This window comes from Boleophthalmus pectinirostris, unplaced genomic scaffold (genome assembly GCF_026225935.1).
Source record: "Boleophthalmus pectinirostris isolate CB_2022bp ecotype Guang Dong unplaced genomic scaffold, ASM2622593v1 HiC_scaffold_8, whole genome shotgun sequence".
NCBI classification, from domain to species: Eukaryota; Metazoa; Chordata; class Actinopteri; order Gobiiformes; family Gobiidae; genus Boleophthalmus; species Boleophthalmus pectinirostris.
The window spans coordinates 17669608-17697437 of NW_026571515.1; the positions used below are offsets into that span (position 1 = coordinate 17669608).

The window sequence follows — 27830 nt, forward strand, 5'->3', positions numbered from 1 at the left end:
TAATAGAGATGGTTGCACTTTTATAGATATGTAGTTCAGTAAAAACAGATCCTGCCCCTAAAACTCTGTGGTCTACAACCTGCCCAGACAAGACTAATAGAAGTCAGTAATGATCCAAGAGTATGTCCCTATCCACACATTAGATAATGCTGTTATATTTGAAAGGATTATGTTGGAAAGGAATCGTGCTGGGATCATTCTATGTGTATCTTTAATAGTGATATGTAGGAGTGAACATAGTGACACAGTGCACAAATTAGCAAACACTGTTAAAAAAGTGATTTAAACAACTCATTTTCAGGTGGCTGTGATCAGTACGAGTGTTATTGGTCTGATCTTAGGTGTTTGATTTTCAACAAAAAAGGTGAGAGTGACAAACTGAAAATGTTTGGTTAATTTCATGTGAGAGCCTTAAGCCTTTGAGTGAACTAATCATTTCACTTGTCTTCAGTGGCACAAGAAGTACTCTAATTTTGTTACTTACGTAGAAGTACAAATACCAGAGATAAAACATCACTCAAGTAAATATAAAAGTAGGCTATCACATGAAAAAATCTACTTAAAAGTAAACGTACTAAAGAACCTATTGAAAAATGTCTTGTAAGACTTCAAATGTAGTGATTTATTTATAGTGAATTTTGTTCAAGAGAAACAATTGGATTAATTTATATTTATATAATTTTTATCTGTTTTTATTCATATATTTTTCTTTGCACAAATTACAAACATGTTAATAATAAACCACTCAGCCTTTTCAGCAAATTTCAAACATTACTACATTATTACATTAACTTTGTTACATTCCACCACTGCCTGCTGTAGCTTCAACCAAGGCAGGTCTTTCAGATCAGATTGCATTAAAACAAAGCTCAGTTTAAGTCTCCAGACAGAGTAGTGCTTTTAGTTAGCTTCACACCCCCAGGGAATGTTCATGACACCAGCTGTAAAGTACTTTTCTTGTTAACCTTGCACTACAGAAAAATGTCAGGGAGGCCCTGAAATGCATTGGGATATACTGCCCTCTGGTGGAAATGAGTCAAACTACTCTAACTTCAGAGCCTAAAGGTGTTCATCTAAGTCACAGATCGATTATTATTTGAAAAAACTTCAGTCTGTAGTGTGCTTGCACATGTGTATCTTATTGTAACATTGGACACAACTCTTAATATTGTTAAAGACTTACGGTATATTAAAATAGTGAATTCACCAAGGTTTCATTTGGCACACATCTCAACAGTATGTAACAACTTGTAAATAAACACATTTCATTTCATTTTGTGTTGTTTATTTAGTTTACAGTGAAATAGTTAGCAGCATGTCCCTCTTGGAGGCGTGCTTTACAGGTTTAAAATGGGGTTTGCGAGATCTCAACATTTATTATACTGTACACACCTGCGCTAAAACACAAACCCACCACATTTTAATTTTTAAAGCTTTACCACAACCGTGTCTGTCTTTTTAATAACTGCACTTGAAATCAATTCAATAACTTCAATTAAAAAAAAAAAAAAAAAAAAAAAAAAAACTAAGTCGGTCATCTACATTGCTGTCCTTCTTGGATCGTCAGGGTCAAAGGTCATGATCTCCATGTGAATAAGACCTGAATAACAAAATATAAAAACAAAGCACATAATTTATTCAGACAAAGCACCATTACCATTACTGCAGTATATTTGACATACCCTGTCTGCTTTGCTATAATGAAGCAATATAGAATAATATCAAGAGTTGGACATTGTTTTGAAGATTTGGAAAAATCTATATACTTATTATATATATAGTCTTTGCATATTTGTCTGATAATTTATGGCTACTAACATTTAAAGGCATGTTTTACACACAATACGTAGTATATTCATAATAACTGAAATGAACTGAATATCAAATGCAACTGAATAATATTCACTTTGACTGATCAGTTGTTGGCACAGCTAGACTTGCCTTCTAAAATAGTATTTATCCCTCCTGTTGTGTGTACAATTACATATTGTTACTTACTCTTCCACTCCCCCACTGCCAGCTCCAGGCTCTCAAAGGAGTCATCGTAGGGCTCAGAGTCGGGCTCAGACTCAGGGTCGTGATACTCTGAGACGAAGGGCTGAGACAGGCCCTGTGCTGCAGTCAGACGCCGCTCTGGGTCCAGCAGCAGCATGCCCTCCAGCAACTCCACCGCTACATACACAACAACAGTGAGGACTTATGGAGTTAATGTAAATGCAGTATTAAAAGTGCAATATGTAACTTTTTTTTGGGGGGGGGGAGTCCGTCGTCCTGTTATTGCTTTGTCTGGAATGTTTCATAGCATGGCATTAAACCTTTCTATGTCCATGGAAACCAAACCAGGCCAAGTTACAGGTCAGATCTGTTTAAAGACAACCCTGCTCACAGTCAGAATGCCTGTTTTTCTAGGTATTTTTGAAAGTAAAACTTCCTGTAATTGGTAAATGGTAAATGGTCACATTTTTCTATAGCGCTTTTCCACCTTCAAGGCACTCAAAGCGCTTTACAACAAGGAACCATTCACCCATTCACACACACATTCATACACCAGTGTACGCAGACACTGTGGGCAAGGTGGGTTAAGTGTCTTGCCCAAGGACACAACGGCAGCATTCATCTGTGGGAGCTGGAATGACACCAGCCAACCTGTGGGTCAGTGGATCTGACCGCTCAACCTGTGATGTTTATGTCGAGAGCTGGATTCGAACCACCAACCTTCAGATCAGTGGGCAAAATGCTAATTGAGTAAATGTAAGGTGGAGCTATTTAATGTCATATTGTGGAACAGGCAGAGAAATGACATATCAATAGAAACATGCAGATCATGGACCCTCCATCAGAAAAGTTACACAATGTACCATCAAAGTATTAAAGTATCCGTTTAAAAATGTACTTAAAGTGTAAAAAGTTAAATATTTCGAACATATTTTGAGGTCTTATAAGGCTTCAGATGTAATAATTTTGATAGAGATTTATGGTGAATTTTGTTCAACAGAAACAAGTGAATTTATATTTCAGTTTTCATTTGCTTATTTTTGTTGTATATTATGCTTTATTAGTTATTTTTGATTTGGAAGACACATTACAATGATTTAACTTCTTTCAATCTTTAACATACTAACTCATTTTTTGTAATTTCCACATTAGTTTGCCCTTTTTGCATAATTTCCTTGTCAAAACCTGAACAAATGAGAGCTAACACATACAAATCTGATAACTCATACACAAAAAATGTTAATAATCTGAAAATGTTTCCAGAAATCAGATAATGGTCAGATTTTTGAAGTGTATGGAAACACAGCCACTGAATCAAGGAATGAAGAGAAGAGGCCAAATCAGGCACAAAGGTCCTACCATGTTTGTCCATATCAGGGAAGACCTCTCTGAACTTCCTCTTCTTCTGTGGAGGCAGGCCCTGTACGTACGTCTGTGCCTGTGTCATATACCAAACATTATCTCAGAATTATTACAAATGACATTTATTATATTCTGAGGTTAAACTTTGTGTACAGGTGTGTACTGTGTCCATGCTAAAGAGGACGCTGAACATTATTTATTGAAGAAATACCATGATTATAATAGTTTGCTTCCAAATGAAGTTGCACTACAGTGTACATACATACTATACTATATTATAAATGAGAATGTGACTTGACCTTCTCTGGTGTTTGCTTACTATAAATAATCAGTCAATCAATCTTTATTTATAGAGACTTTTATAAAACTCAAAATGCCCAAAGTGCTTTTCCAATAAAATTAAAGTTTAGATTGGTTTAATAAATGTTTTGGCCTCATCCTAAACTGGTAGCCTATGTTTTATAAGAGTTATTATGTGTGTCCATACTGGCTTGACAAAGTTTGGTCTCATCAGATCCCATAAGATAAGCAAGGCTGGACCTGGATAGTACTTGGATGGAGACCACAGGAAAACCAAGCACCACAGGGGGGCGCCAGTAGTAAAAAAACTACATTGTGTTCTTAGGAAAGGCATTTCATCCACATTGCCTAGAATGAAAGTGATGTGAGCGTGAGTGTTGGTGGTCAGAGGAGCTGATTGGCACAGAATGGCCGCTGCGCTTCCCCAGGGCAGCTGTGGCTACAATGGTAATTTACCACCACCAAGTGTGAAGTGAATGAATAATGCACACTGTAAAGCATCTTAATTAGCTAAATAATCATTTGAACATAGGTATATTTCTTTATTTTAAAATCATTCTTTATTTCTGTGTGCTTGGCTCTTGCAACAAACCGATAGTGTTGTCTTATATTATTGTCATTATTTTCCTCACTTCCGCACCTCCACTACTGTACCATTGTAAAATATTACTATTATATTGACATATTTTGTTAGCTGTTTCTCTTCACATACACTAAACTGTAAATTTAAATGATTTATTTTGATGTCTCTGTTAGCCCCTGTAAAAATGTCCATGGATTATGAAGTGTTCAATAGCTACACAAAAGTTCTTACATCTTTGCTCTGCATCTTCTGGACCAAGGTGCTGTCAGGAGTTCCTGTTAACCTCATGATCTTCTTCAGCTGGTCAATGCCTCAACAAACTGGTCAAAGACAAAACTCCACTCTGTTCCTTCATGCTCCTTCATATATTAAAGGTCTATTATGCAACTTTAGGGTGTGGGGTCAGCTTGTCAACTGCTTGTCTCCATGGAGATGTAATTGCTTTATGTTACGCAGTGTGACCTGAAACTTATCTATCATGCATTTATTCAATTAGATATATTTAAATAGCTAAATACGTTGCATTCTTGTGAGTGAAGTCACCAGTCCACAGATCTGACCTGTAACATGATAATGGTGACAACAACTTGTTTCTATGGAGTTAGATAAGTTTAATATCTTATTGTAGATCATTGCAGGCAAAGCGATAACATCTCCATGGAGACAAGCAGATAGCAGAGCCTCCAACACAAAAGTTACACAGTGAACCTTTAAATTATTAATAAACTTTGGATTGCTTTGTGAGGATACTGTCGTGTCCTGGGAAGAGAACTTGTCCAGTGATCATCTCAGCCAGGATGCAGGCAGCCGACCACACGTCCACTGGAGAAGAAACATCACAGTTACAGTTACATTCATATTTAGCAAAACCATCACATTTACTACAGCTACTCCTAATATACACTGCTACTTCAATTATTAATTATTATGATTAGTTATGGAACAATGTGAAAGTAGAACAAAAACATTGTCCACATATGCATGAGTTCAAAAGAGCATTTTAAAAAAGTATTGGACAGGATAATGTTAGTGGAAGAATAGTGGAAGAACCAAATGACAAAAATGTATTGAAATGTGTATACTGTACAGTTATAGTTTATGATGCATTTAGAAGGAAATAAGGAGTCTAAAGGCCAATTTACGATCCAGCGTCAAATTGTCTGCGTCACAATGCAGAGAGTCTGCGTCGACGTGAACCCTCTACGCAGAGCGTCTGCATCGACCAACGTGCACCTCCGAAATTTTCTAACTACATGTCAAAACGACACAAACAGCAAGGGAAGCAATGCAAACAATAAGGGCTGTGACTGGTCCTCTCTGCTACCGCTCTACATACATTTCCTGTACTCTGCTTTCCTTTCTTTCAGTATACATTGAGTAATAATGTGTTTAATGCAGCTTTGCCCATATTTGTTTACATTTTACAGAAATAAAATTTTATTAAAACTGCATGGCTAATTTGCATAAACTAAGCACTCAAAAAACACCTTGCTGTGTGCGCTGATGAGGTTCAGCTTTTGTCGAACTTAAAAAGGACATGACTAAGTGGAATATATGTGACATGACATGAATATGACAGAGGGGTGTTCTGCTAATGGTGAGTGTGTTCTGTGCTTCTATTGCGCTGGAGATGGTTCATGTTAAACTTTTCAGACATTATAAATCTGCAGGTCATAGTATAGACGGTATATATGAATGGACATATATCCTAGCCCCCTAGCATTTTGGCGGTGAATTATTTTGCGGCGCATAGACCTCAATGCAGATCCATAAATCAAAAACGACGGCAACAAGGCAACAGCGACAGTGCACGTTGCGTCAACGCAGAACTATACTTCGCCCTTAAATGTTCATTCATTAATTTGTCCATCCATCCATTTTTTTCCACTTCATTAATTTGTGACAGTAGATAAAGGTGTGGGGTTAAGAAAGTTTTTATATTCCTCATACTCCCTTTCCGACATAAAGCAATCTATGTGTGACAACAGCTTTTGTTTGCTTGTTACGCAAAAGATTTATTTAGTTTTTGCATTACACATATGCATTTATGTTTTTCTGTGTATGGTTTATGTGTTACTGTCCAAATAAACATTCATTCATTCATACTTGAACAACCATCAGTGCTACACCTCTGCCCTCTGCTTTGTGTACCTGTCTGAGTGTAGTGCATCCAGTTGAAAATGACCTCTGGAGCTCTGTACCAGCGCGTCACCACATACCCGGTCATCTCTGTTTCTGTCTGTCGAGCCAAGCCAAAGTCCAGGATCTGAACATATCAGAATTTAATTAACTCAATCCACCTAACACAGTGGCTTTGAGTGTCCAGAAAAGTGCAATATAAGTCTGATATATTATTATTATTATTATTATTATTATTATTATTATTATTATTATTAACATCTGGGCAAATTTATTATAGTAGATTATTATTCAGACCAAAGTTCAGTTGAGTTTCATACTCACTCACAACAGTCTTCAGAATGGTCATGTGATATTATTGTGATGTCTGGTCAACTAATTTATGCAAAATAAAAAACTATTTGCACCACAGTTCTTTGGAGCTCCCAGTATTATTTAATTTTTAATTTTATTATTTTAATTACACCACATTCATTACATGTCATTAAAAAAGATTTTTAAAAAAAAATCTCCAAAGGGAGCTCCAAAGAAATGCAGTGCGGATCTGTTTTTTCTTTTGCACAAATTTTTGTCTTTGGATCCAGCACTCAGTCACAACTTTTATTGGATGTTCATGCCTCTATCTACCAGCATTGGCTATATTCACGCTTATGTCACATACTAAGAAGGCGTTTGGAAACATGCGATGACAACCAGAGGCGGCGTTACCATTAGGCAAAAGTAGGCAGCTGCCAGCCAATTGCCCTCAGTGCCACCCACTAATGGCCTCAAAGCAATTTGATTTTTGCTCAATAAGACATTAAATTCGTTTACTTTTAAACAATAATCATAAGAAAAATAATAATAATCCTATGTAATGCATGTAAACAAAAATGTTATTGTACCAGCAAAAAATAAAACTACTCTCAGTTCTGGTTATCTAGTAGGCGACTGAACCAGTATGACAAGTTTCCAGTCCACCATTATTCAAATAAATAGAGATGTGCAAGTCTCAAGAACAACGGGGAAAAACAGACAATAAATATATATATTTTTTGAAAAGTGCAAGATAATGAGGGCCCCAAACTAAAGTTTGCCTAGGGCCCTCAAATTGCTAACTCCGCCACTGATAACAACTTTTGGCGGGCTCTGTTCACGGTAGTAAGTCTGACAAAATCTAGGAAAAATAAGAAAATGTCCCAGTTTTCTTCATCTACATGTCATTGTAGCATTTCGTTATATTTGGCTAATTAAAAATTACAACTATACCTCAGATTTATCATTTCCTATTTCTGACAGACCATTCCGAGCGCACTGGGTACATGCTGCTCGAAAAGACGAGGGCGCCAAATTCAAGACGATTCAGTTTATGTTTATTGTATTTCAGATATTTTGTTGAGATACTGTCCTGAAGAAGCTGGATGGCAGATGGCACCATTGTCCTTCCTGTGTCAGTAGGAAAACACCTGTGTAAATCAGCTGACAAGATAGACACAATTGCATCATGTGACCGCTCTAAGGAAAACTGAAAGCGTGCAATTGAAACTGTCAGGTATGGAAACTAACTAAACTTTGGTCAGACAAAATTAACCTCACTGGACTCTGAGCAAGAGTTTGATGAGATGATATTAGAAATTTACTGTCATAAATTACCCAGAAACGAGGCTTTCTGGAGGCCTGTGCAATTATTTCCAGCATAACTAAAAAAAAAATCACTCTCACTGCTTCGTAGTGACAGTTATACAAAGGATTATTCATCCATATGAAACAACATACACAATCCTGGATCTGTTTTGGGGCATACACAACAGTATTAAAAGCTAGTTTTTTTCCTGGCCAGTCAAGGCAACTCATTTTTGCTATACTTATACTTATGGGACAGCCAATCAAAAAAGTCATTTCAAAAGATGTCTTAAAATAACAGTGTTCTGCTTTACCTTGAGTTCACAGTTTTCATTCACGGCGAGGTTTCCAGGTTTGAGATCCTACCACATAATAGCATGTATGTGTGAGTATACATATATGACCCCAGAGCAGATGGTGCATATTTCATACTGACCCGATGAATGATGCCTGCTGAGTGAATGTACTGCAGGAACAGACAGAGATACTTGGTAAATACAGGCACACAGATCAATCACTAATAGTTATGACTAACAAAAGGCGTGATATTACATGCATTTCTCCACTGTTACTGCTATTATTACAAAGATTCCCATATCAACTGTCCCTGATATTGCTACTAATGTTGTTACCAGCCCCAGGTGCAGACCAAACTGGCTGTGGCTACATGCACACTCAATATCAGATTATTCTCAGACTTTATGAGTTGTAAGACTTTTAAAATAACATATAAACAGCAAAACTCTCTGAACATGGGCCTTCTTATTGCTGACATCAGATTTTGTGGTTTGTTTGTCATTTAAATAATCTTAAATGTCCAGAAATCAGATAATAAACATATTTTGGTGTGCAAGCAAACAAAGCCACTGTCAACTGTCTTTATATTCATAACACTCTACATCTGCTCTGCTGCTTCCATATCACCTCTGAGAATGTGATCTAAGAAAAAACTAAAACCCAAAAAGTGAAAAACATAACATAACTAAATTCTGTCAGATTAATCACAAATATGAAATAGATTTTAATGTAAAATTTGCAGTGTATCATCTCACTTGTCAGTCAGAGGCGGTGCTATCATTAGGCAACAGTAGGTGGTTGCCTAGGGCCCCCAAACCTGGAGGGGCCCCCCAACTGATTGCCCTCAGTGCCACTAATGGCCAAAGCCTCAGAGCAATTTGATTTTCTCTCAATATGACATTAAATGAGAGCAGTTTACTTTTAAACAAGAAAACACCATCAAAATAGTATCAGATTGTCAAATCTATTTTAACTGTCAAAGATTTCCCCCCCTTTCACGTTAGAATGGAAGAGTCAGCTTGACCCTGATTTTACATAATCACAATCATAATCATAATCATATATAATTGATGTAAACATAAATGTAATTGTACTAGCAAAAAAATAAAACTACTTTCAGCTCTGGTTATCTAATAGGCTATGTGGCTAATAACACAAGTTTCCAATCCACCCTAATTCAAATAAAGATATGCATGTCTCATGAAATAACAACAACAACAACAACAAACCAGTGCATCAGAGTGAGGGCCCCAAACTCAGGTTTGCCTAGGGCCCCCAAATTGCTAACTCTGGCGCTGCTCTCAGTTATGAGTTGTAATATGCCCGGGCTTTCTCAATGAAGACATGCTTTTTTCACTGAGACAGCATAACTCTTATCATACAGTCAAAAAAGAAGGAAAAAAAAAATTCCAGCACTGCGAAAAAAATTTACACACGATAAATACTGACCCCCCCCAAAAATATTGTTCCAGCTTTCATATACTGAACAATAAGCCAATATCGTATTTATTGTGATAGGCCTGTTTGGAAACATTGAGACAGCTTTCCCACCTTGAGTCCTCGGAGGAGCTGGTAGAAGAGGTATGTGATGATGCGCTCTGACAGCCTCTTCCTCTTCATGATGTGCCCCAGGTCCTGTGCCACGAATGGCATCACCATGTAACTGTGAACAGCACATATGGACTATATACACACACTCACTGTTTGTCCCTTAAAGGTGCACTGTGTAACATTTTGCTTGTTTCTATGGATATGTAACTACTCTGCCTGGAATGTTCCACAGTATGATATTAAACAGCTCTATCTTTCATTTATTCAATTACAGGTGGTTTTGTTTCTCAAAAATACCTAGAAAAACAGGCATTCTCACTGTGACTTAGTCTGTTTTGGTTTCCATGGAGACAAAGTTTTTAATGCCATACTGTAAAACATTCCAGACAAAGCAATAACATCTCATTGAAGAAAAGCATTTGACGGACCCTCTACCAGAAAAGTTACACAGTGCACCTTTAAAAGAAGAAGAAAAACTCCAAACAAACAAGAAGAAACACGCTAACAATCTCACTCCTCCACACAAGCACCCACACGTATGGAGGTGTATCAGGTAAGAATGTACTCACAAAGTCTGGAATGTATCCAAGGTAGAGGCTGGGGTGAAGACATTCAACAGAGAGATCACCTTCAAACAAAACACGCAATGATGATAATTATAGTGCAATTAATTAATCACTGTCAAAAAAACAACAAGCATTCTTAGATCAGAGCTTTCCTGGAATTCATATGAGCTCAATCCACATGAATGCAACTGGAAAACATCCAAAGGAATGTTGGAAACTCCTATTTAAAGGGCCTCTATTGCACTGTTTTCTGATCTATGTATGTTATAATGTTGTTTCCTCATCACAAACATACCTGGAGTTGTGTTTTGTTGCATTCACACATTTTTAACATACAAACCCTGCATATTTAGGCACTGAACTAAAGGTAAAAGGAGCTGTTAGCTTGCATAAACTAATGCTTCATGACATCACAAGGTGGAACAGAGCATTCTGAGCTTTGGAGATGTAGACGGACTAAAGGATTACTCGAACATGCGTGAATGAAAGCAAACATAACTCCAGGTACATTTTTGATGTAAGGTTGCAGCATTATACATGGCTTAAAGCTCACAAGAGTCAATTTTATCGAATATAGGACCTTTAAGGTATTAAATAAAAGTATGATTTATGATACATATGATTTATGTAGCTACTTCATCAGAAGCTTGGGAATCTTAAAATTTCTCCTATTATTTTAATCAGAGACATACATTGGAATACATATTTGTCAGACATAAGCATAATTTAACTTTTTTTACAGGCTGTTGCCATATGTTCAGGTAGCACCAACTCTTGGGCCTTGGATAAGAATCAACTTGTAGTGTATATTGTAGACTTTGTGAGGGGCCCCTGCCTGCACTGGGCCATAGGTAACCAGTACCCTTTAGCCTCCACCCCCCAGTCCAAACCCCTTCATATGTTTGGTTTGTGTTCTAAAATAAGTTTTCTTAGATTAAAGGTGCACACTGTAATTTTTTGGCATGGAGGTCCATCACCTGCCTATTTCTGTGGATATGTCATTACTCTGCCTGGAAAGTTCCACAATATGACAGTTCTATCTTACATTTATTCATTACATTTTACATTACATTTACATTTTATAGCTCAAAAAGTCCTAGAAAACATGCATTCTGCAGATGCATGCATCCACAGATCCGACCTGTAACTTGGTCTGGTTTGGTATCTATATAAAGATAGAAAGGTTTTATACCATACAAGGCAATAACATCTCTGTGGAGAAAAGCATTTGATGGACCCTCCACCAGGAAAGTTACATAATGCACCTAGGGAGAAGTACATTTGGTGAAAAAACAAACAAACAAACAAACAAACAAACAAACAACAACTATATTAATGTAATGTCTTCAAGCAATCTTTGTTATAAATTAATACTATAATTTCAGACTAAATTTTGATAAGAAAAAACACCTAATGCTCTATGCCAATTTCACTACCATAATGTTTATTCAAAATCATCTATAGAATGTTTCAATCAATCAAACTTATTTATGGAGTGCTTTTCATACAAAAAAATAAATTTCATACAAAATCTGATATAGAACAAGACCTTTCTAAAATTATTCAGGAAAGACTCACTTTGGTTTCATAAATTATCTTTGCCCCGTATTGATACCTGTGCAAATGAGTATTGATAAGTATCTGGGTTTTGTGATTTCTGACAACCCTATTTAAATTTGTATACAAACACATACTAATATTACCACTTTTAACTTTGTACCAGTTTTTGTTTCATGTAAACAGACTCGGTAATTACAAGGATATTAGCCACAGACCACTTCAAAACATCTGCATTTTGACAGAATAGTTGCAAATTCTACCACGGAACTCATAAATCTCCTTCACCCTTAACTATAGCGTCTAGATCTCCCTTAAGAACCTAGAACTAGCCCTTTAGAATTATAGTCAAGCAGAGCCTCTCTATACTTATTTTAGAGACATTATTATTTGGCCACTTGAGCTGGGGACTGGCTGTTTACAGGTAAAACACTGAAGCATGATGGTTCCACAGCAAAAGCACAGAGCAACCTTTAACTGCAGACCTTTACAATAGGTACTTTTCAGGTTATATAATGCGAGGATGGCAACAGCAAGTATTCCCTATTTATTACATAGTATTCACAAAAGAGATTTATAAAAAAAGTATATTCACAAATGTTGAATCTGGTCCTTTATATTAATCTTTAAACCCTTGCTATAGTAACAAAAATGTGCCTATATTGTAGGGACCTCACTTCTCAATTACAATGCATAAAAAAACTAATAAATAGTCAATAGACCTATTATTGCTGGGTTAGTAATTTGACTTACTGTGGAGAATGATAGTTTTATTTTATTTTATTTTATTATTATACACTAACAGTCTAAAGTTTGGACACACCTCATTCAGTGCTGTTTTCTTTATGTTTACTACTTTCTGTTTTATATATGTATGGACAGTGTTGGGGAGTAACAGATTACATGTACCGCAGTTATGTAATCAGAGTACAAATTATGAGCAACTGTATTCGGTTAAATTTACTGTTTCAGTGAGTGGTAACTGGATTACAGTTACTTTGTTGAAATAAATGGATTACAGGGCGGTAATTTTCAGTTTTCACATTTTGGGCTAAACCAGGACTAAAACCAGGACTAAACTACAACTAAACCAGGACTAAAACCAGAACTAAACTAGGACTAAACTAGAATTAAACCAGGACTAAAACCAGAACTAAACTAGGACTAAACAGGACTAAAACCAGAACTAAACTAGGACTAAATTAGGACTAAACCAAAACTAAACTAGGACTAAACTAGGACTAAACCAGGACTAAAACCAGAAGTAAACTGGGACTAAACTGGGACTAAACCAGGACTAATACCAAATCTAAACTAGGACTAAACCAGGACTAAAACAGAACTAAACTAGGACTAAACCAGGACTAAAACTAAAACTAAACCAGGACTAAACAGGACTAAACTAAACTAGACTAAAAGACTAAACCAGAACTAAACTAGGACTAAACCAGGACTAAACTAAACTAGGACTAAACTAGGACTAAACCAGGACTAAACTAGACTAAACTAAACTAGGACTAAACTAGGACTAAACTAATAGGACTAAACCAGGACTAAACTAAAGGACTAAACCAGGACTAAAACTAAACTAGACTAAAAGGACTAAACTAAACTAGGACTAAACAGGACTAAAACTAGAAAGACTAATAGACTAAACTAAAAAGGACTAAACTACTAAAACTAAAACTAAAGGACTAAACTAGGACTAAACCAGGACTAAAACTAAACCAGGACTAAACCAGGACTAAAACTAAAACTAAACTAGGACTAAACCAGGACTAACACCAGGACTAAACTAGGACTAAACTAGGACTAAACCAGGACTAAAACCAAAACTAAACTAAAAAGCATGACAATATCAAGTAATCCAAAGTATTCAGATTACGTTACTCACTCTACATTTTGGTGTGTGTAATCTGTAATCTGTAGGGGAATACATTTTAAAAGTAACCTTCCCAACACTGTGTATGGATGACATCAAATATATAAAGAAAGGAAGAAGGGAAGAAAGAAAGAAGGAATAAAAAAAAAAAGTTAAAGTTTTTGCCTAAAGTTAAAAATAACTAAAACCCTTAGACTTCTCTCAATAATCTTTATAATACAGTCGCCTGAAAAAAGTCTCCAAAGCAGTGGTCAAAGCAAAGAGTGTCGTTTATTTATTTATTTATTTGTAATCTAAAGCAAGTTTTGAGTATTTAAAAAAATTTTTTTGGACATATAGTATTCATAGTTTTGATGTCTTTAGAGAGAATCTACAATCTAAATAATAGAAAGAGAAATAGGAAACTTTACTTTTGACTGGTGGTGTATGTCAGTGGTTGCAGTGACATGTACACTCAAAATTATCTGAGTTTTGAAGATATAGGAATGTTAAAATGACATGCAACAGCAAAATCATCTTATTTCTTTCTGATCATGGTCCCTCTGATCCCTCCCTATGCACATCAGATTTTGAGGTTTGTCTGTCCTTTAAATAATCTTAAATATCTTTATAATCTTTCTAATAAAGTCATCTGAAAAAAGTCTCCAAAGCAGTGGTCAAAGCAAAGTATTTTTTTTTGTAATCTAAACCAAGTTTTGAGTAATTTTACATTTTGTTTACTACATTCCATATGTGTCATTTATAGTTTTGATGTCTTTAGAGAGAATCTACAATCTAAATTATCAAGGAAATAAGAAATGAGAAACATAACTTTTGACTGGTAGTGTATATCAATGGTTGCAGTTAGATGCACACTCAAAGTTATCAGAGTTTTGGAGATATAAGAATATTAAAATGACAAGTAACAGCAACATCATCTTATTTCTTTATGATCATGAATCAGAAATTAGATAAGAATCAGATTTGGGTGTGTATGTGAACAAAGCGGCCACCAATCTCAGGTATTTCATCTCTACATCTGCTCTGCTGCTATTCACAACCCTAACCCTAACCCTCTTCTGAGAATTTGTCAGAAAAAAAAAAACCATCACATAAATTCTGACAAATGAATGACAAATATGAAATAGATCTGAATTAAAAAACTGCATTGTTTCTGAAGGAGCTTACATTGTCGTGCTGTATATGGCGTAGAAGTCGCAGTTCTCTGTAAGCTCTTTTAGCGTGAATCAGGGACTGGAAGGGTCTGTACAGCTTCTTGATGGCCACCTTCTCTTTAGTCTTCTGGTCAATGGCGGAGCTGAGGAGACAAATAAGATCAACTGGAGTAGAAACACATTAAAATCCAAAGAGGAAGATGGTTTGAACTAGGGTTGTCAAAAGTATGGAAAATCAAATACTAATCGATACTAATGTGAACCATATCAGGAAAAGAATAAGACCACATAGACTAGTATACGCTACGGGGTGTAACAATATCCAAGTCTTACGACACGATATCATCACCGTCCAAACCTTACGGTACGATATTTATTGCGATATTGTGGGAAAGCTCACGATATGGTGGGGAGGCTCATGATTAGGGATGTAACGATGTCGAAATCTCTCAGTACGATATTTTCACGATACACAGATATTTATTGCGACATTTTGTGGAAGTCAACAAAACTAATAATATGTGACTTTTTCCTCTTAAAATGCCTTGACAAGACTTAATCCAAAGAACTAAAACTTAAAAGTGCTTAGAACTGTTATTTCTTCTTGTAGTTTACGCTGAAATGGAGCAAAGGATCATGGTCTATGTATTTCCCACAGTTTTTTTTAGCCCATGCTGCACCATAATTCTTAATTTAAGCAAAGAGACCTGGAATTCAATAAATTGTGATGGCCCACGATATTATTGTGAGAACTTTGATGATACAATATCACGATATTTTGGTTACTGTTACATTCCTACTAGACGCCTATGGACCACTATGGAACTTACCTGGACCACTGAGGGATTTCACAGATTTAAGATCACATGGCAAATACATAGAAAGTACTAAGATTTAAAATAGCTGAAAATCACATTCTATTGTTTAAAGAAAAACGTTTTTTATTATCATCATGGTATCGGTGTCTGTAATGAGTATTGAGTCTATTCCTTAGTACTGAAATTGAGTTTGAAATTTTAGCATTGTGACAACACTGGTAGATCTAGATCCATCAAACTGCCTACACCTGAGAACAACAGATGATAAGAGACACGTCACGAAGGCGGAAGTGCTACCGCTCAAATATGTCAGGTAAATAAGCTATTTCGCTTTTTACAATTTGTCTGAAGAAAACAAAGTTTCTATATAAAAGGAGTGCAAAATTAATTCTATAAATATATTAACATAACTCTTCCAAAGCATAACAGTCACGCCTTTAACTTTAATTTTGACTTTATCTGCAGATTTGTGATTGTATTAAACCGTTCTATCTTCTTGGAAACCAAACCAGACCAAGTTACAGGTCAGATCTGTGGAGAGGCAACCCTGCTCACAGTCAGAATGCCTGTTTTTCTATTTTTGAGCTATTAAAACCACATGTAACTGAATAAATGTAAGGTAGAGCTGTTTCATGTCATACGGTGGAACATTCAAGGCAGAGCAACGACATATCCATAGAACCAAGCTGGTGACATACCCCCAACTAAAAAGTTACATATTGCACTTTTAAAGGCAGTACCATTCCACTTGTGTTTGACCCCAAAATGGATGCAATGATGCGCCCAGTTTCTCCACAGTGCAGTGTGACTTTGGCCTGGCTGCTCAGATTCCAGACCCAGATTCCAGTGTTCTCCTTCAGACCTGCAGGGACACGCTGAGGAGCCCGGGGCCACAATGGAGGCTCTATCTGTAATCACTGGGCCCTTCAGAGAACTGGCACCAAGGCTGGCTCTCAGCGCACTTTACAATCTGACAGAAAATACTTTGTGTCACTGAGCCGTAACTTATCACTTTCACTGGAGTCAGGATAGAAGTATGACTAGGAAAATGTTGAATGACAATTGTAGGATATCAAAGAGCAAGGCTAGTGTGATAAGAGGCCCGAGGCACTGTAATATAATATAATATAAAGAAAACTCCACCTGATAACTTTTGGAAAAGGTCGTTTAAGTCATTCTATTAATATTGTGCATTACTAACAGTGTAATGGCTGTGTGTGTAATAGGCTATACTAGCACAAAATGTAATTGCACTTTTTTGAGGCTACTTTTAGACTTTTGTCATATAAATTCCTCCAACAGCACGACCTTTTGTCTTCAGACACAAATCTTACAAAGCCTTGATGTGTTGCTATTGTCCTTCTATCAGATGCAGATGCAGGGCAAACATTATACTTACCCTTGGGCCTACCATAAAATGAAGGGGCGTGTTGCAGCTATAGCAAGCCATACCCAAAGCTTTTTACTTTTATGGGCCGTGTTTACGCCGCCTCAGGTTTACGCGCATCATTATCTTTAAAAGAGACAAAGATAAAGACCTGACAAGATCACCTAACTCTTAACCTACTGTTTTGTATGGATTCAATTAAGGTGACATGTCTGCAGAAAGGGTAAAGCCAGTCAACTGCCCTGTGCCAATTATGTGCCACTTACTTACCACACAGTCCCGTACGCGCCAGATCCAACCGAGCGGAGCTGCGTGTATCTCTCCGGGACATCCCACGTGGTTTTCTGCACTTCTACACGGTAATATCCTGGTCTCACCGGGGAATCACTCACCGGGGACCCCATAGCACCGTCTCAGTAGTTCGTCTGTGGTGTCTGCGCTCCTTTAGTGCGCCCAACAGGTGAGGCAGGTAGATCTACAGAGGCGGGTGGACTGTGGACACGCCTCCGAGCGCTCTCAGCTGTTTCATAGTTCTGAGCTGTCAAATGCACCAGTCAGACAGACAGATATTTAGAATTAAAACAGAAATCGAAATTAGACAAGCTTATTTATTTGGAACAGGGCCCATGCCTGTATTTTTTTTTTTTTTTTTAGAAAGAATTGGGAGGGACTTATGAGCAAAGACTGGTTCCTCAAGTGTTTAACAACTCAGAACAATAGTCTGATAACATCAAGTGAGGCCAAGTCACTGGTCAAACAGTAACCAGAGTTGATAGCCTACTCAACCGTGTAGCTGCATTCAAAAAGCCACGTCTTCGCTTCAAACAAACAAAATGATCAAGCCTAGAGTAAACTCATAGTGTCCTCGCCGTCCCTCCCAATATTAACTTATTTCCTCTTCCTCTGAGATTGATCACCTGTAGACTTTTAATATAAATGTGAATTATCCTTGTTGGCCAGCAGAGGGCAGAAACAGTCCAGAATCTACAAAGTCTTGAATGCGATCTGATTTGGTCTAGACTAGAGTATAATACTTAGTACACAGGCTATACAGTAGTAGGCTATTAATACTGGCATATGCTGAAGTAAAAATAGGCATAGCTACAAATGCGATCTAAGAATTAACACACTTGTCCTAGGTTAATCTATGAAGTGATATAAAATTAATCTAAAGTAAGGCTATTCCATAAATGCTTTACCTTTTTGGTAGACTGCTAACTTATTGATATTACAAAAACTGTTTGCATAACATTCCTATCATACACTGTGTACATAGTGTAAGCGTGTTATGCTTTGTTATTAAAATGTGTGCAAGCATTTTCACACTGGGAGAAGTAAAATATCGGTAGTCTAATAGGCAAGGCAAGGCAAGTTTATTTGTATAGCACAATTCGTACACAAAGTAATTCAAAGTGAGTTACAGATGCGAAATACGTTAAAATCACAATACAAACAAACCAAAACATAAAAATCATCATAAAATTAAAAAGAAAAAGAGAAAGACATTCAAACATACAGAGAAGAGTAATACGATGGCCTTAAATATAGTGTTTAAGTGTTTATTTAAGTTTTTTTTTTTTAATGCCTAATCAAATATAGGCTAGAAATTACTCCATTTAAAAGAAATAAAACGAAAGTAAAATACACTTCCGATTTTATTTTGAAGGACTCATCACCATACCTCCGGTGCTTCCGCTGTCTGACTTGACTAACTATACGCGGCACACTCGCTTCTTGTCGGGTTCATTCAGAGGAGCAGTCCGCTGTCCCGGGCGCTCGTCTCGGTAAAACAACACGCCGTATTCTTTGTGTATTTGGAGGACGATCCGCGACACGCCTGCAGACTCCAGAACTCACCTCAGGGACTTGATTTTCATTTTACTTTTGTGATTGTTTAGTCGGATTTTGAGGAGGACCGGACAGACTCTTGGCTGAAGTGGATGTGAACTCCCAACTAGCCCCGTGTTTGGGTGGGAAGGTCTGGGTCACCCACAGGGCAACAGGCGAGCAGGTATGTTTTTCTGATTAAACATCAAAATACAAAAATAAAATGTGATTTAAAAAAAAAAAAAAAAAAAAAAGATATATAGACATCCTAAGAATTTCCCCGTTTGTAAATGTGTAAGCTATTCAATGATATTCAGTGGCTGTTATGTGAATAATGTTAAAATCGCGTTGTTTAGGCTGCTTATGGTTTTACTTTATTATATGAAAATCGGATTTTTAAAAAATAATCAATTTTAATCATTTAATCATTCATTTAACTATCACACAGCAGGGAATGTCCTATTGTTTACACTGGAGACCATCCAGTGTCCACATGTCTGATCTAAAGGTTCATTGTGTAACTTTTCTGATGGAGGGTCCTTCAGATACTTTTCTCTGTGGAGATGTTATTGCTTGGACTTGCTGGTTGGAATGTTTCACAGTATGGCATTAAACCTTTCTATTTTCACAAGACCAAACCAGATCAAGTTACATGTAAGATCTGTGGAGAGGCGACTCCGCTCAGAGTCAGATTGCCTTTTTCTCTGGGTATTTTTGAGCTCTACAACTACTTGTAGTTGAATAAATGTAAGGTAGAGCTGTTTAATGCCATACTGTGGGACATTCCAGGCAGAACAATGAAGAAGGTGACGGACCCTGTGCGTAAAAGTTACACAGTTCTTTTGTTTACATTGCAGACCATGCAACGTCCACATGTTTGATCTAATCTTCTTGGACACTGTAATATGAAATCAGTGCTACAATTTTAGCCTCAGACTAAATGTTGTGCTTCCTTAGCTGTCTGCTTGTTTAGTTGTAACAAACCACTCCCCCAGCCTGTCAGGAGGCAGGGGCGCAGGGGGCCAGGGTCAGGCACCTCTCTTTTGTCAGCTGATGGTGGTATGTGTGTGAGCCCTGTGAGCCAAATGTTAAATACCTGTTTCACCTGCTACTGTTCAGCCTGGACATTCACAGCTGTCCATGTAAGGCCAGGCCCAGCACAAGAATGTGTTTGTGTTGAACTGTGCACGTGTGGTTGGCCGTCCATCTCTGCTTTCAGGAATATTAATGCATTTTTGGGTTTATTCATCATTTCAACTCTTCGACTTGTTCTGCTGTGTTTTTGTAGCCTTTAGGAATAGAGGTCATTCTTAAGAGGACAAAGGATGCTGAGATTCCCAAATAACTAGGGAGGCACTGATCAAGCTTTTTCAGTTCTGATACTGATATAGATACTCTGACTTTAATGATCTGCTGATACCAGATATTAACCGATACTAATGTACAGATGGAAAATGGCACGTATTTCCTTAAAACACAGTTAACTTATTACACAAGAGATTCAATTGTCATATGTGACCTTCAAATAACTACAGAACTACTTTGTATGAATGAAAGGTTAAACATTATCAGCCAAAATCAGCCTGTACCTCGCCCAACCAGGATATTTTCTTAATATCATTCAACTGATACTCGATCCAGCAAATTTTTCATTATTGCCCCCAGTATTCGATACCAGTATTGTATTGGAGCATCTCTACAAATAAGAGTTTATGTTGAACTAATAGCTATGCTTTGTTCTTCCTCTGTTAAGAGAGTTCTTCTAATTCAACATAAAGGATCGTTGTGTTAAGCTGAGTGTTATACTGTATGTAACTCTGACCATCTGGTGAGTCATGATACTAATCTGATGGGATGGCAGTTGCTCAGGTGGTGAAGGTTGCCCTTTGCCCACTAACCACAGGCTGGTGGTTCAGTGCTGCTGATGTGTCCTTGGGCAAGACATCAGAACATCTGCTTCTGGTCTAGTGTTAATATATTCTGATGATGATTGAAGCCTTATGGTTCTTGTTCTTTGAGTACCTTCCAAAAATGATTTCATCCTTGTATGTTTTTTGGTTCTCACGTCATAATCCTCAAACATCGACCTTTTGTAATGGCACCACTTGGCTATATATCATTGTTTATTTTGTCAACATTTCAGAAAAAAGATGGTAGAAAGAGGTGTTTTACAAAACTGTGTTTTACAAATAAGTTTGTTTATTCCAAAAATCATGAACTGGAATTTTTAAACATAAAATTTAAAGGTCCTATATTATGCAAAATATCACACTTATAGCTGTGTTAGGATGTTGTTACCTTCTCAGAAACCTGGATTTGTGTTTTTTTCATGCACATGTGTTTGAGTAATCCTTTCTTATTAGTCTGTCTACATCTCCAAAGCTCAGAATGCTCTGTTCCACCTTGTCATGTCATGTAGTGGTAGGTTTTAAGTTAACAGCAATACCTTTTTACCTTAAGTAGAAATGGGCAATTCCAGGGTTAAACAGAGTGTTTTCATTTTGAGAGAAGAACTCAGCCTAAATATGCAGAATCTGTGTGTCAAACATGCATGAAGGAAACACCTTAATGTAAATCTGAAAGTAGTGCAATATAGTCTCTTTAACTGTGCTGTACCCTGTGAGATGCATTCAGGCTTTTACTTTAACTTTTAGGTGGTTCGCATATTGCAGGCAGGTTATGTTTTGAGAAGCGTTTGTTTTTATTCCACTCTGGCCTGTGATTTCAGCTGTTCGGAGACTAGGTGAGGCTCACTCCTGTCTGATGCTCGCTGTGAATAAATCAAACAGGCACTCACAAAGACCTTTCCTAATGTTCTGCAAACTTCTCTAAAAGGAGAAGAGACAGTTAATCTGCTCTTCCTTTGTTTGACTTGTTCCTATAGAAACTAATCAAATTCTTCCATTCAAAATAACTTCTCCTTTGGTTTCATTTATTTGTAGAGTGTTGAGCGGTCTCTCTTTGTTAGATTTTTGTGGTCGTGCAGCCCTGCCTTGAACCTGTGCGCTCTTTTCCTTTGAATCTCCATTCTTGAATAGCTGACCATCTGTCTGCTGTAGGCCCTACGAGTACCATATCATGTTACCCCACTTGTCTGAGCTATACAGTGGGGGATCTACTATATGAAGTTGTATTGCATTGAGTCTACACCAATATCCTATACTTTGGTAACTGCAAAGTAAGCCTGTGATGATAAGAAATTGTGAAGTGCTATACATTGCTGAAGAAAATATTGCTGATAAGTGATAATATTGAAATAAATTTATGCTACTGAGACCCTTAAGCAGAATTATTCCCAAAAAAACTATTCTAAAATGTTGTGATCTGCCATCTGCGTTTCTCTATGTAGATTTTTATTATTTCTTTCTTTTGTCTGAAATGTTTCGCAGTATGGCATTAAACCTTTCTATTGTCATGGAGACCAAACCGGGCCAAGTTACTGGTCAGAACTGTGGAGAGGCAACCCCACTCACAGTCAGAAAGCATGTTTATGTAGGTATTTTTAATCAATAAAACCGGCTGTAATTGAATAAATGTGAGGTAGATCTGTTTAATATCATATTGTGAAACATTCGAAGCAAAGCAATGACATATTCATAGAAACAAAAAGGTGACGGACCACTAACCAGAAAATTCCATAGTACACCTTTAAATATGGTTAAAAACACAGACTTTAATAAATAAATAGCTGAATTAAACACTGTAGTACTTAGTTTGTATCTATAATAGTCATTTATTTAACTCTCTACAGCTCAAATCTCAACGTAGAACAATAAAAATAACAAAAAAGAATCCCACAATTACAAAGAAAAAGTACAACGATAAAAATTATTCTTCCACCAAATGTCCAGTATATTGAACGATAAGGCCCACTGAAAAGCTGATCTGTAAGTACTTATGATAGGAGGATCGTTACTTGGTTGAAAATGTGAATTGAATGCACTTTTCTCTGGAGTTGTATCAGTTTTCTGTTTTAGCTAAAGGGTCCCCTGGCGTGGTCTTCTGGTGCTGCTCCCCATCTGTCTGAAAGCTGTTGGGGGTTTCAGAAGAAGTTGGTCATCGCAACGTCTGATATATTATGTTACTGTTTCCTTTTATCATCTCAAACCATTTGGTAACCGTCCTCCTCATCTGTGAAATCTGCACCTCAGAGATATTGTTTCAGGATTGCTCCATTTGAAGGTTTACTGTTAGTCAGTAAACGGTGATCTGTGTTGTATTTATTTTCATGGCAGAAATAGGAGCACCCACAAGGCACAAAGTTCACTTTTTATCTCTCAAATAAAAATAGTCCGTTATTATAATATATTAAGTAATGTTCATGTTGTCACTTCTCAATATTGTTCCTACTGTATATGTCCTATATTTAATCTGTCACTGGCTTCTTAAAATACTTCTTTATTACATCGCTTGGAATAATGTGGGGTAAATGTGTATAAGTAGTTCAGTACTAATTTTCTAACATAGATTTTTGTCTGCACATGGCGCACACTGAAGGGAACAGTTTAAATAATACTAAAAACAATAGGTGAAAACTATATTCACTGGCCAGGCTTTGTTCTGAAACCAGGGGCCACCTCATGACATCAGCTAGTGGAACAAAGGATTTTGATTGCCTGTGGATGAGAAAATGTAGCCAGCCTGGCACCACCTAGTGCCTTTGCTCAATTTCATTTCTATCCAGCAACTAGGTCAGGAAGTTGTAGACTGCACATCAGCCAGTCAGTGAAGAACTGTGAAGCCATGACGTCAAACTCAAGCACCTGTCTGGGTCCCTTTTGTGGTACAGCACAACAGTAAACAAAGCGGTCGAGATGGATGTAGATGAAGCCATAGAATCTGTGTTGGAAATGATTCCTGAGATCGAGGATTTAAAGCCGGAAACAAAGAGAATATTTGGTGAATTTTATCAAGGGGAAAGACGTTATTGCCCTTCTTCCTACGGGATTTGCTGCATCATATATGTCACGACCAAATAGCAGCGATTGGTTAAATAAAAAAAGTACCTGCCTACTGTCGAGCAAATGAATCCTAATGCTGCGAGGTCACATTTATGATGAATCATGTTAGAGAAGATGAGCAGGATTACTCAAAAGTGAAAGAAACAACACAAGTCCATCCAGATAGTAGGGCTGGATGATATAACATCATGATTCAACATTTGTTAAAAGTAGCTCTGTGCTCAAAACACAGACCATTTAATTCCACTTTTAGTTAGTGTGAATTCTTAGAAAAAACAGGCTTGAACTTACCCCTTAAAGAAAGTCTAAAACTGAACTGGCATCAACTCAAAATTGTGATCTCAAGAGCTTTTCATTCTTATCATTGTATCCTATTATTTAAGAAAAAAAACAACAAAAAAACAACAAAGAACTGCCTTACAGTTACATTTGTATTTGTAAGTATCTAATTATCCAGCTTTGCAAGTAAGAAAAGTGAATGCAGTTGTTTCAAAAAGTCGATTATTAAAAACCTGAATGAATCAAATTAATTTAGTTATTTATTTTCATTCATATTAATTTGATTGCCCAGCCCTGCATATTGTCCACTCCTAAATGCTGGTGTATTCATTTGTGTGTGAACAAGCTACTTAAAGGCTTCACTTGAAATCATATGTGTCTGAATGATTATCTTGAGGAAGTGGCTTTTTTACTCACTTGTGTTTAATATACACTACACAACGTGAACAAGAATCGACCTGTAATCTTACTCACAGCTGCTTATGGTGAAATTAAATGTGTCATAAAACAGGACAGTGAGCGTGTAGGCGGTGAAGGCACGGTGTTATGATTTACAGGAGTCAAATGTGCACAGGGGTTAAGGGGAGTGCTCCTTCATAACAGCGTGAGAACTGGATGACGGGGTGAGGTCCGAGCTCTGGGGCTGGTGGTGTGAGAGGCGATGAGTTCTGGTGAGTGCTGCTTTGGTGCCACATTCTGCAGGAGACTGTAAGGAGTATTCATAGCTCCACAGTCCACAGGTATTCAGTGGTGTGGAGTCGCTCCTGCTGAGAATATGTGTTAATGAATTACAGAGAGAGGAACTGGAGTCTGTCGCATAACACCACTTTGAGAGCATGACGGGATTTTAAAGGGCCCATATTACACTATTTTCTGATGTTATGATGTTGTTTCCACACTCTGTTCCACCTTGTAATGTCATGTGGCAATACAGGAAGTGCTCCACTGTGTTTTTAACCTCTGTGCACCTTTCTTTTTTTTAATTTTTTTTTTATTTTGCACATATAACATGACAATAAAAAGAAACACACTATGGTCTATGCAACTTTTCTGGTGTAGGATCTGGCACCTGCTTGTCTCCTTACCATATTGTGTTGCCTGAAATGTTCCACAGTATGACATTAAACTTATCCACCTTTATTAGGGGTGTGCAAAAATAATGTGATGATACAGTGTCAGTATCGGTGGCTGCTGTATTGATATATCACCAAGAGTATTTTTGGTATATTTTACTCAATTATTTTATAACAGCTACAGTTTTGTCACTTGTTTAGAGGAGGGAAACTCATTTATGCAACACATTCACTGTTTTGATGATTAAAATTGGCGTGTTTCATTATGAACTTTGCACAAGAAGTGGTTTAACAAAGACTTTTATCACAACCATGATTTAGCCTTTATTTTTTATTGAATCATATCAAATCGCTTTGAAATATATCGTTATCGAATCAAAAGTGCCCTGTATTGAGATATGTATCGTATCATGGCCTGTGTATCGAGGTATGTATCGGCAACTTCTTAATGATGCCCAGCCCATGAAGACAATCGGGGTGTCATGTTACAGATCGGATCTGTGTTGAGGCAACATTTTGAATAATAAAATTGAACCTGCAATTGAAAAGACGCAAGATTAAGTAAGTCATATCTCCATGGAGACAGGCAAACAGACCCTACACCTGAAAAGTTACAAAGTGCACCTTTAAATATAAAAAATCAAAAAAACGGAGAAGAGACCCTGATCCACATTCAACAGCATTTCCATTATCCATCTTCTTAAATCCTTTTACACACAAAATAATAAAGACCTGGAGGCTGTTTTGCAACACAAATGATCATGTTTTTCCCTCGACCACATTTATGCAAACATACACTAGGTCCATGTCACCTGTGCTTGACTTTTGGATGGCTTCAATCTGCTGGTTTCAACGTTTGTCTGCTGGTCTGAGCTTGTGGTTTTCTGTGCAATGCTGTATGCAAATACAGCTCAGAATTATTATTATTTTTTATGATTATCTTTTATTTATAGACCTCCATACATGATTATTGTTTGCCACATACATACAGACAGATGCTGGTGGTGCACAGATTGAGCTTTTTCAGTTCCAATACAGATTTTGATACTGTGGTTTCAAGTATCATTATGAGACTTTCTTGGCCGCCTACGATCAGTAAATAGTAGAGATGGGACAAGATCTTGGGCCACAAGATCTTGCGAGACAAAATTGCCAAAAGACTGTACACACATGAGAAAAAAAAAAATCTCGTGACATTTTTTCCCCACAATTTTCCCATTGGCTTGGACAAAAAAAAGTGGAAAGAGCTGACGAGTTACGCAATTTGAGAAGCTGTAGTTCCAAAAACCAGTAGTACAATGACCTCTAAAGTATTACATAAAATAAATTGTGAAATGGATTGCACTACTTATTTATTGCAAATTATGTCAGAATCTCATTTTGTCTCATTCTCATGGACCTAATCTCGTGTTGTGTCTCGTCTCATGAAAATTGTGTCTCGTCCCACCCCTAATAAATAGCCTTATTACATCATTTTGTAAGTCCAACCAATATATCTACTGAATCGATATTTGGGAGCCAATATCCGATCCAGCGAATTTCCCTAACATATGGTACTACTGGATGAATATTTTGAGATATTTTGAAAAAGCTGAATTCAAGGTCACTACCCATCCTGTCATGATTTTTTTCTTATTTTTGACAATATGATAAGATTTGAGTTTATTCTTGAGTTTAATTCTCATATTTATTTAATTATTGCAGCCTGTATTTTGTAACAGTATTGTAGATTGTAGATTTAAATAGTTTTTGTGTTTAAAGCTACTCTTATATGATTGCATAAATTTGTTTCAGTATTTGGTTTATCATTTTTTTGTTTTGTTTGGTTTTACTTTCTTGTTTTATTCATCAATATTTTGTTTATCATCTGTCATTTCTTCAGCTATATATCAAACTTTAAAGTGCATTATCTTGACCTACTGCCATCTAATTGTTTTATTAACTTTGCCCTACTGATAATCTCTTGAGTGAACTGAACAGACATGGGAGTGTGTTTGTTTCCTGTACTTGTGTGTGCGGTGTTAAAATGACAGTTCTTTGACAGCATCAGCGGTGGTGTTATGGTGATGCCTATGAGCCTGTTTCAGTGTGAGCAGCTGATGGTGGGCCCTTGTGTCACATTCTGCAGAGAGGAGCACGCACAGCAGCAACACTTGTGGGACACACCCTGACCACAAGGTTTTAGACGAGATAGCCTTATGCAAAACCTGACCATGACATATGACAGTGTAGGAATAACACACTCACCTTTTTCTGTGGTGTCTGCATGTTCTTCCTATGTTTGGAGGATTTACTCTGGGCTCTCTGATGTCCCCCAACAAACTAAAACATGTACTATTGATACTCTGCAGTAACATCATGCTGGGGGTGTTCTATAATGCATATCTGTGGGTGAAATATTTCAAAACACAGATTAGCAAAAAAAAGTTTTCAGATTGTCTGAAAACTCAAGAAATACTACAAAATGGATTTAAACAACACATTTTTCAACAGCCTG

At 37.0% G+C, this 27830-nt stretch overlaps 2 protein-coding genes across 2 annotated transcripts in view; one reads left to right on the top strand and one right to left on the bottom strand.

Annotated features, from left to right (window-relative positions):
• Positions 1-726: 726 nt before the first annotated feature.
• Positions 727-17632, bottom strand: zgc:171775 (STKc_p38 domain-containing protein). Its single transcript, XM_020922476.2, has 12 exons — positions 17464-17632; positions 15002-15131; positions 10399-10457; positions 9830-9941; positions 8418-8447; positions 8296-8343; positions 6392-6506; positions 4991-5062; positions 4472-4551; positions 3355-3433; positions 1999-2172; positions 727-1600 (listed from the first exon to the last, which is right to left on the bottom strand). The coding sequence occupies exons 1-12, from the start codon at positions 17595-17597 to the stop codon at positions 1539-1541; spliced, it is 1095 nt and encodes a 364-aa protein (XP_020778135.1). The 5' UTR covers positions 17598-17632; the 3' UTR covers positions 727-1538.
• Positions 17633-18925: 1293 nt separating this feature from the next.
• LOC110158091 (plexin-B1-like) overlaps positions 18926-27830 on the top strand; it is a 108278-nt gene continuing 99373 nt past the window's right edge. The window contains exon 1 of the mRNA XM_055165735.1: positions 18926-19204. The gene's annotated coding sequence lies outside the window, so the exon portion shown is untranslated. The remainder of the gene's footprint in view (positions 19205-27830) is intronic.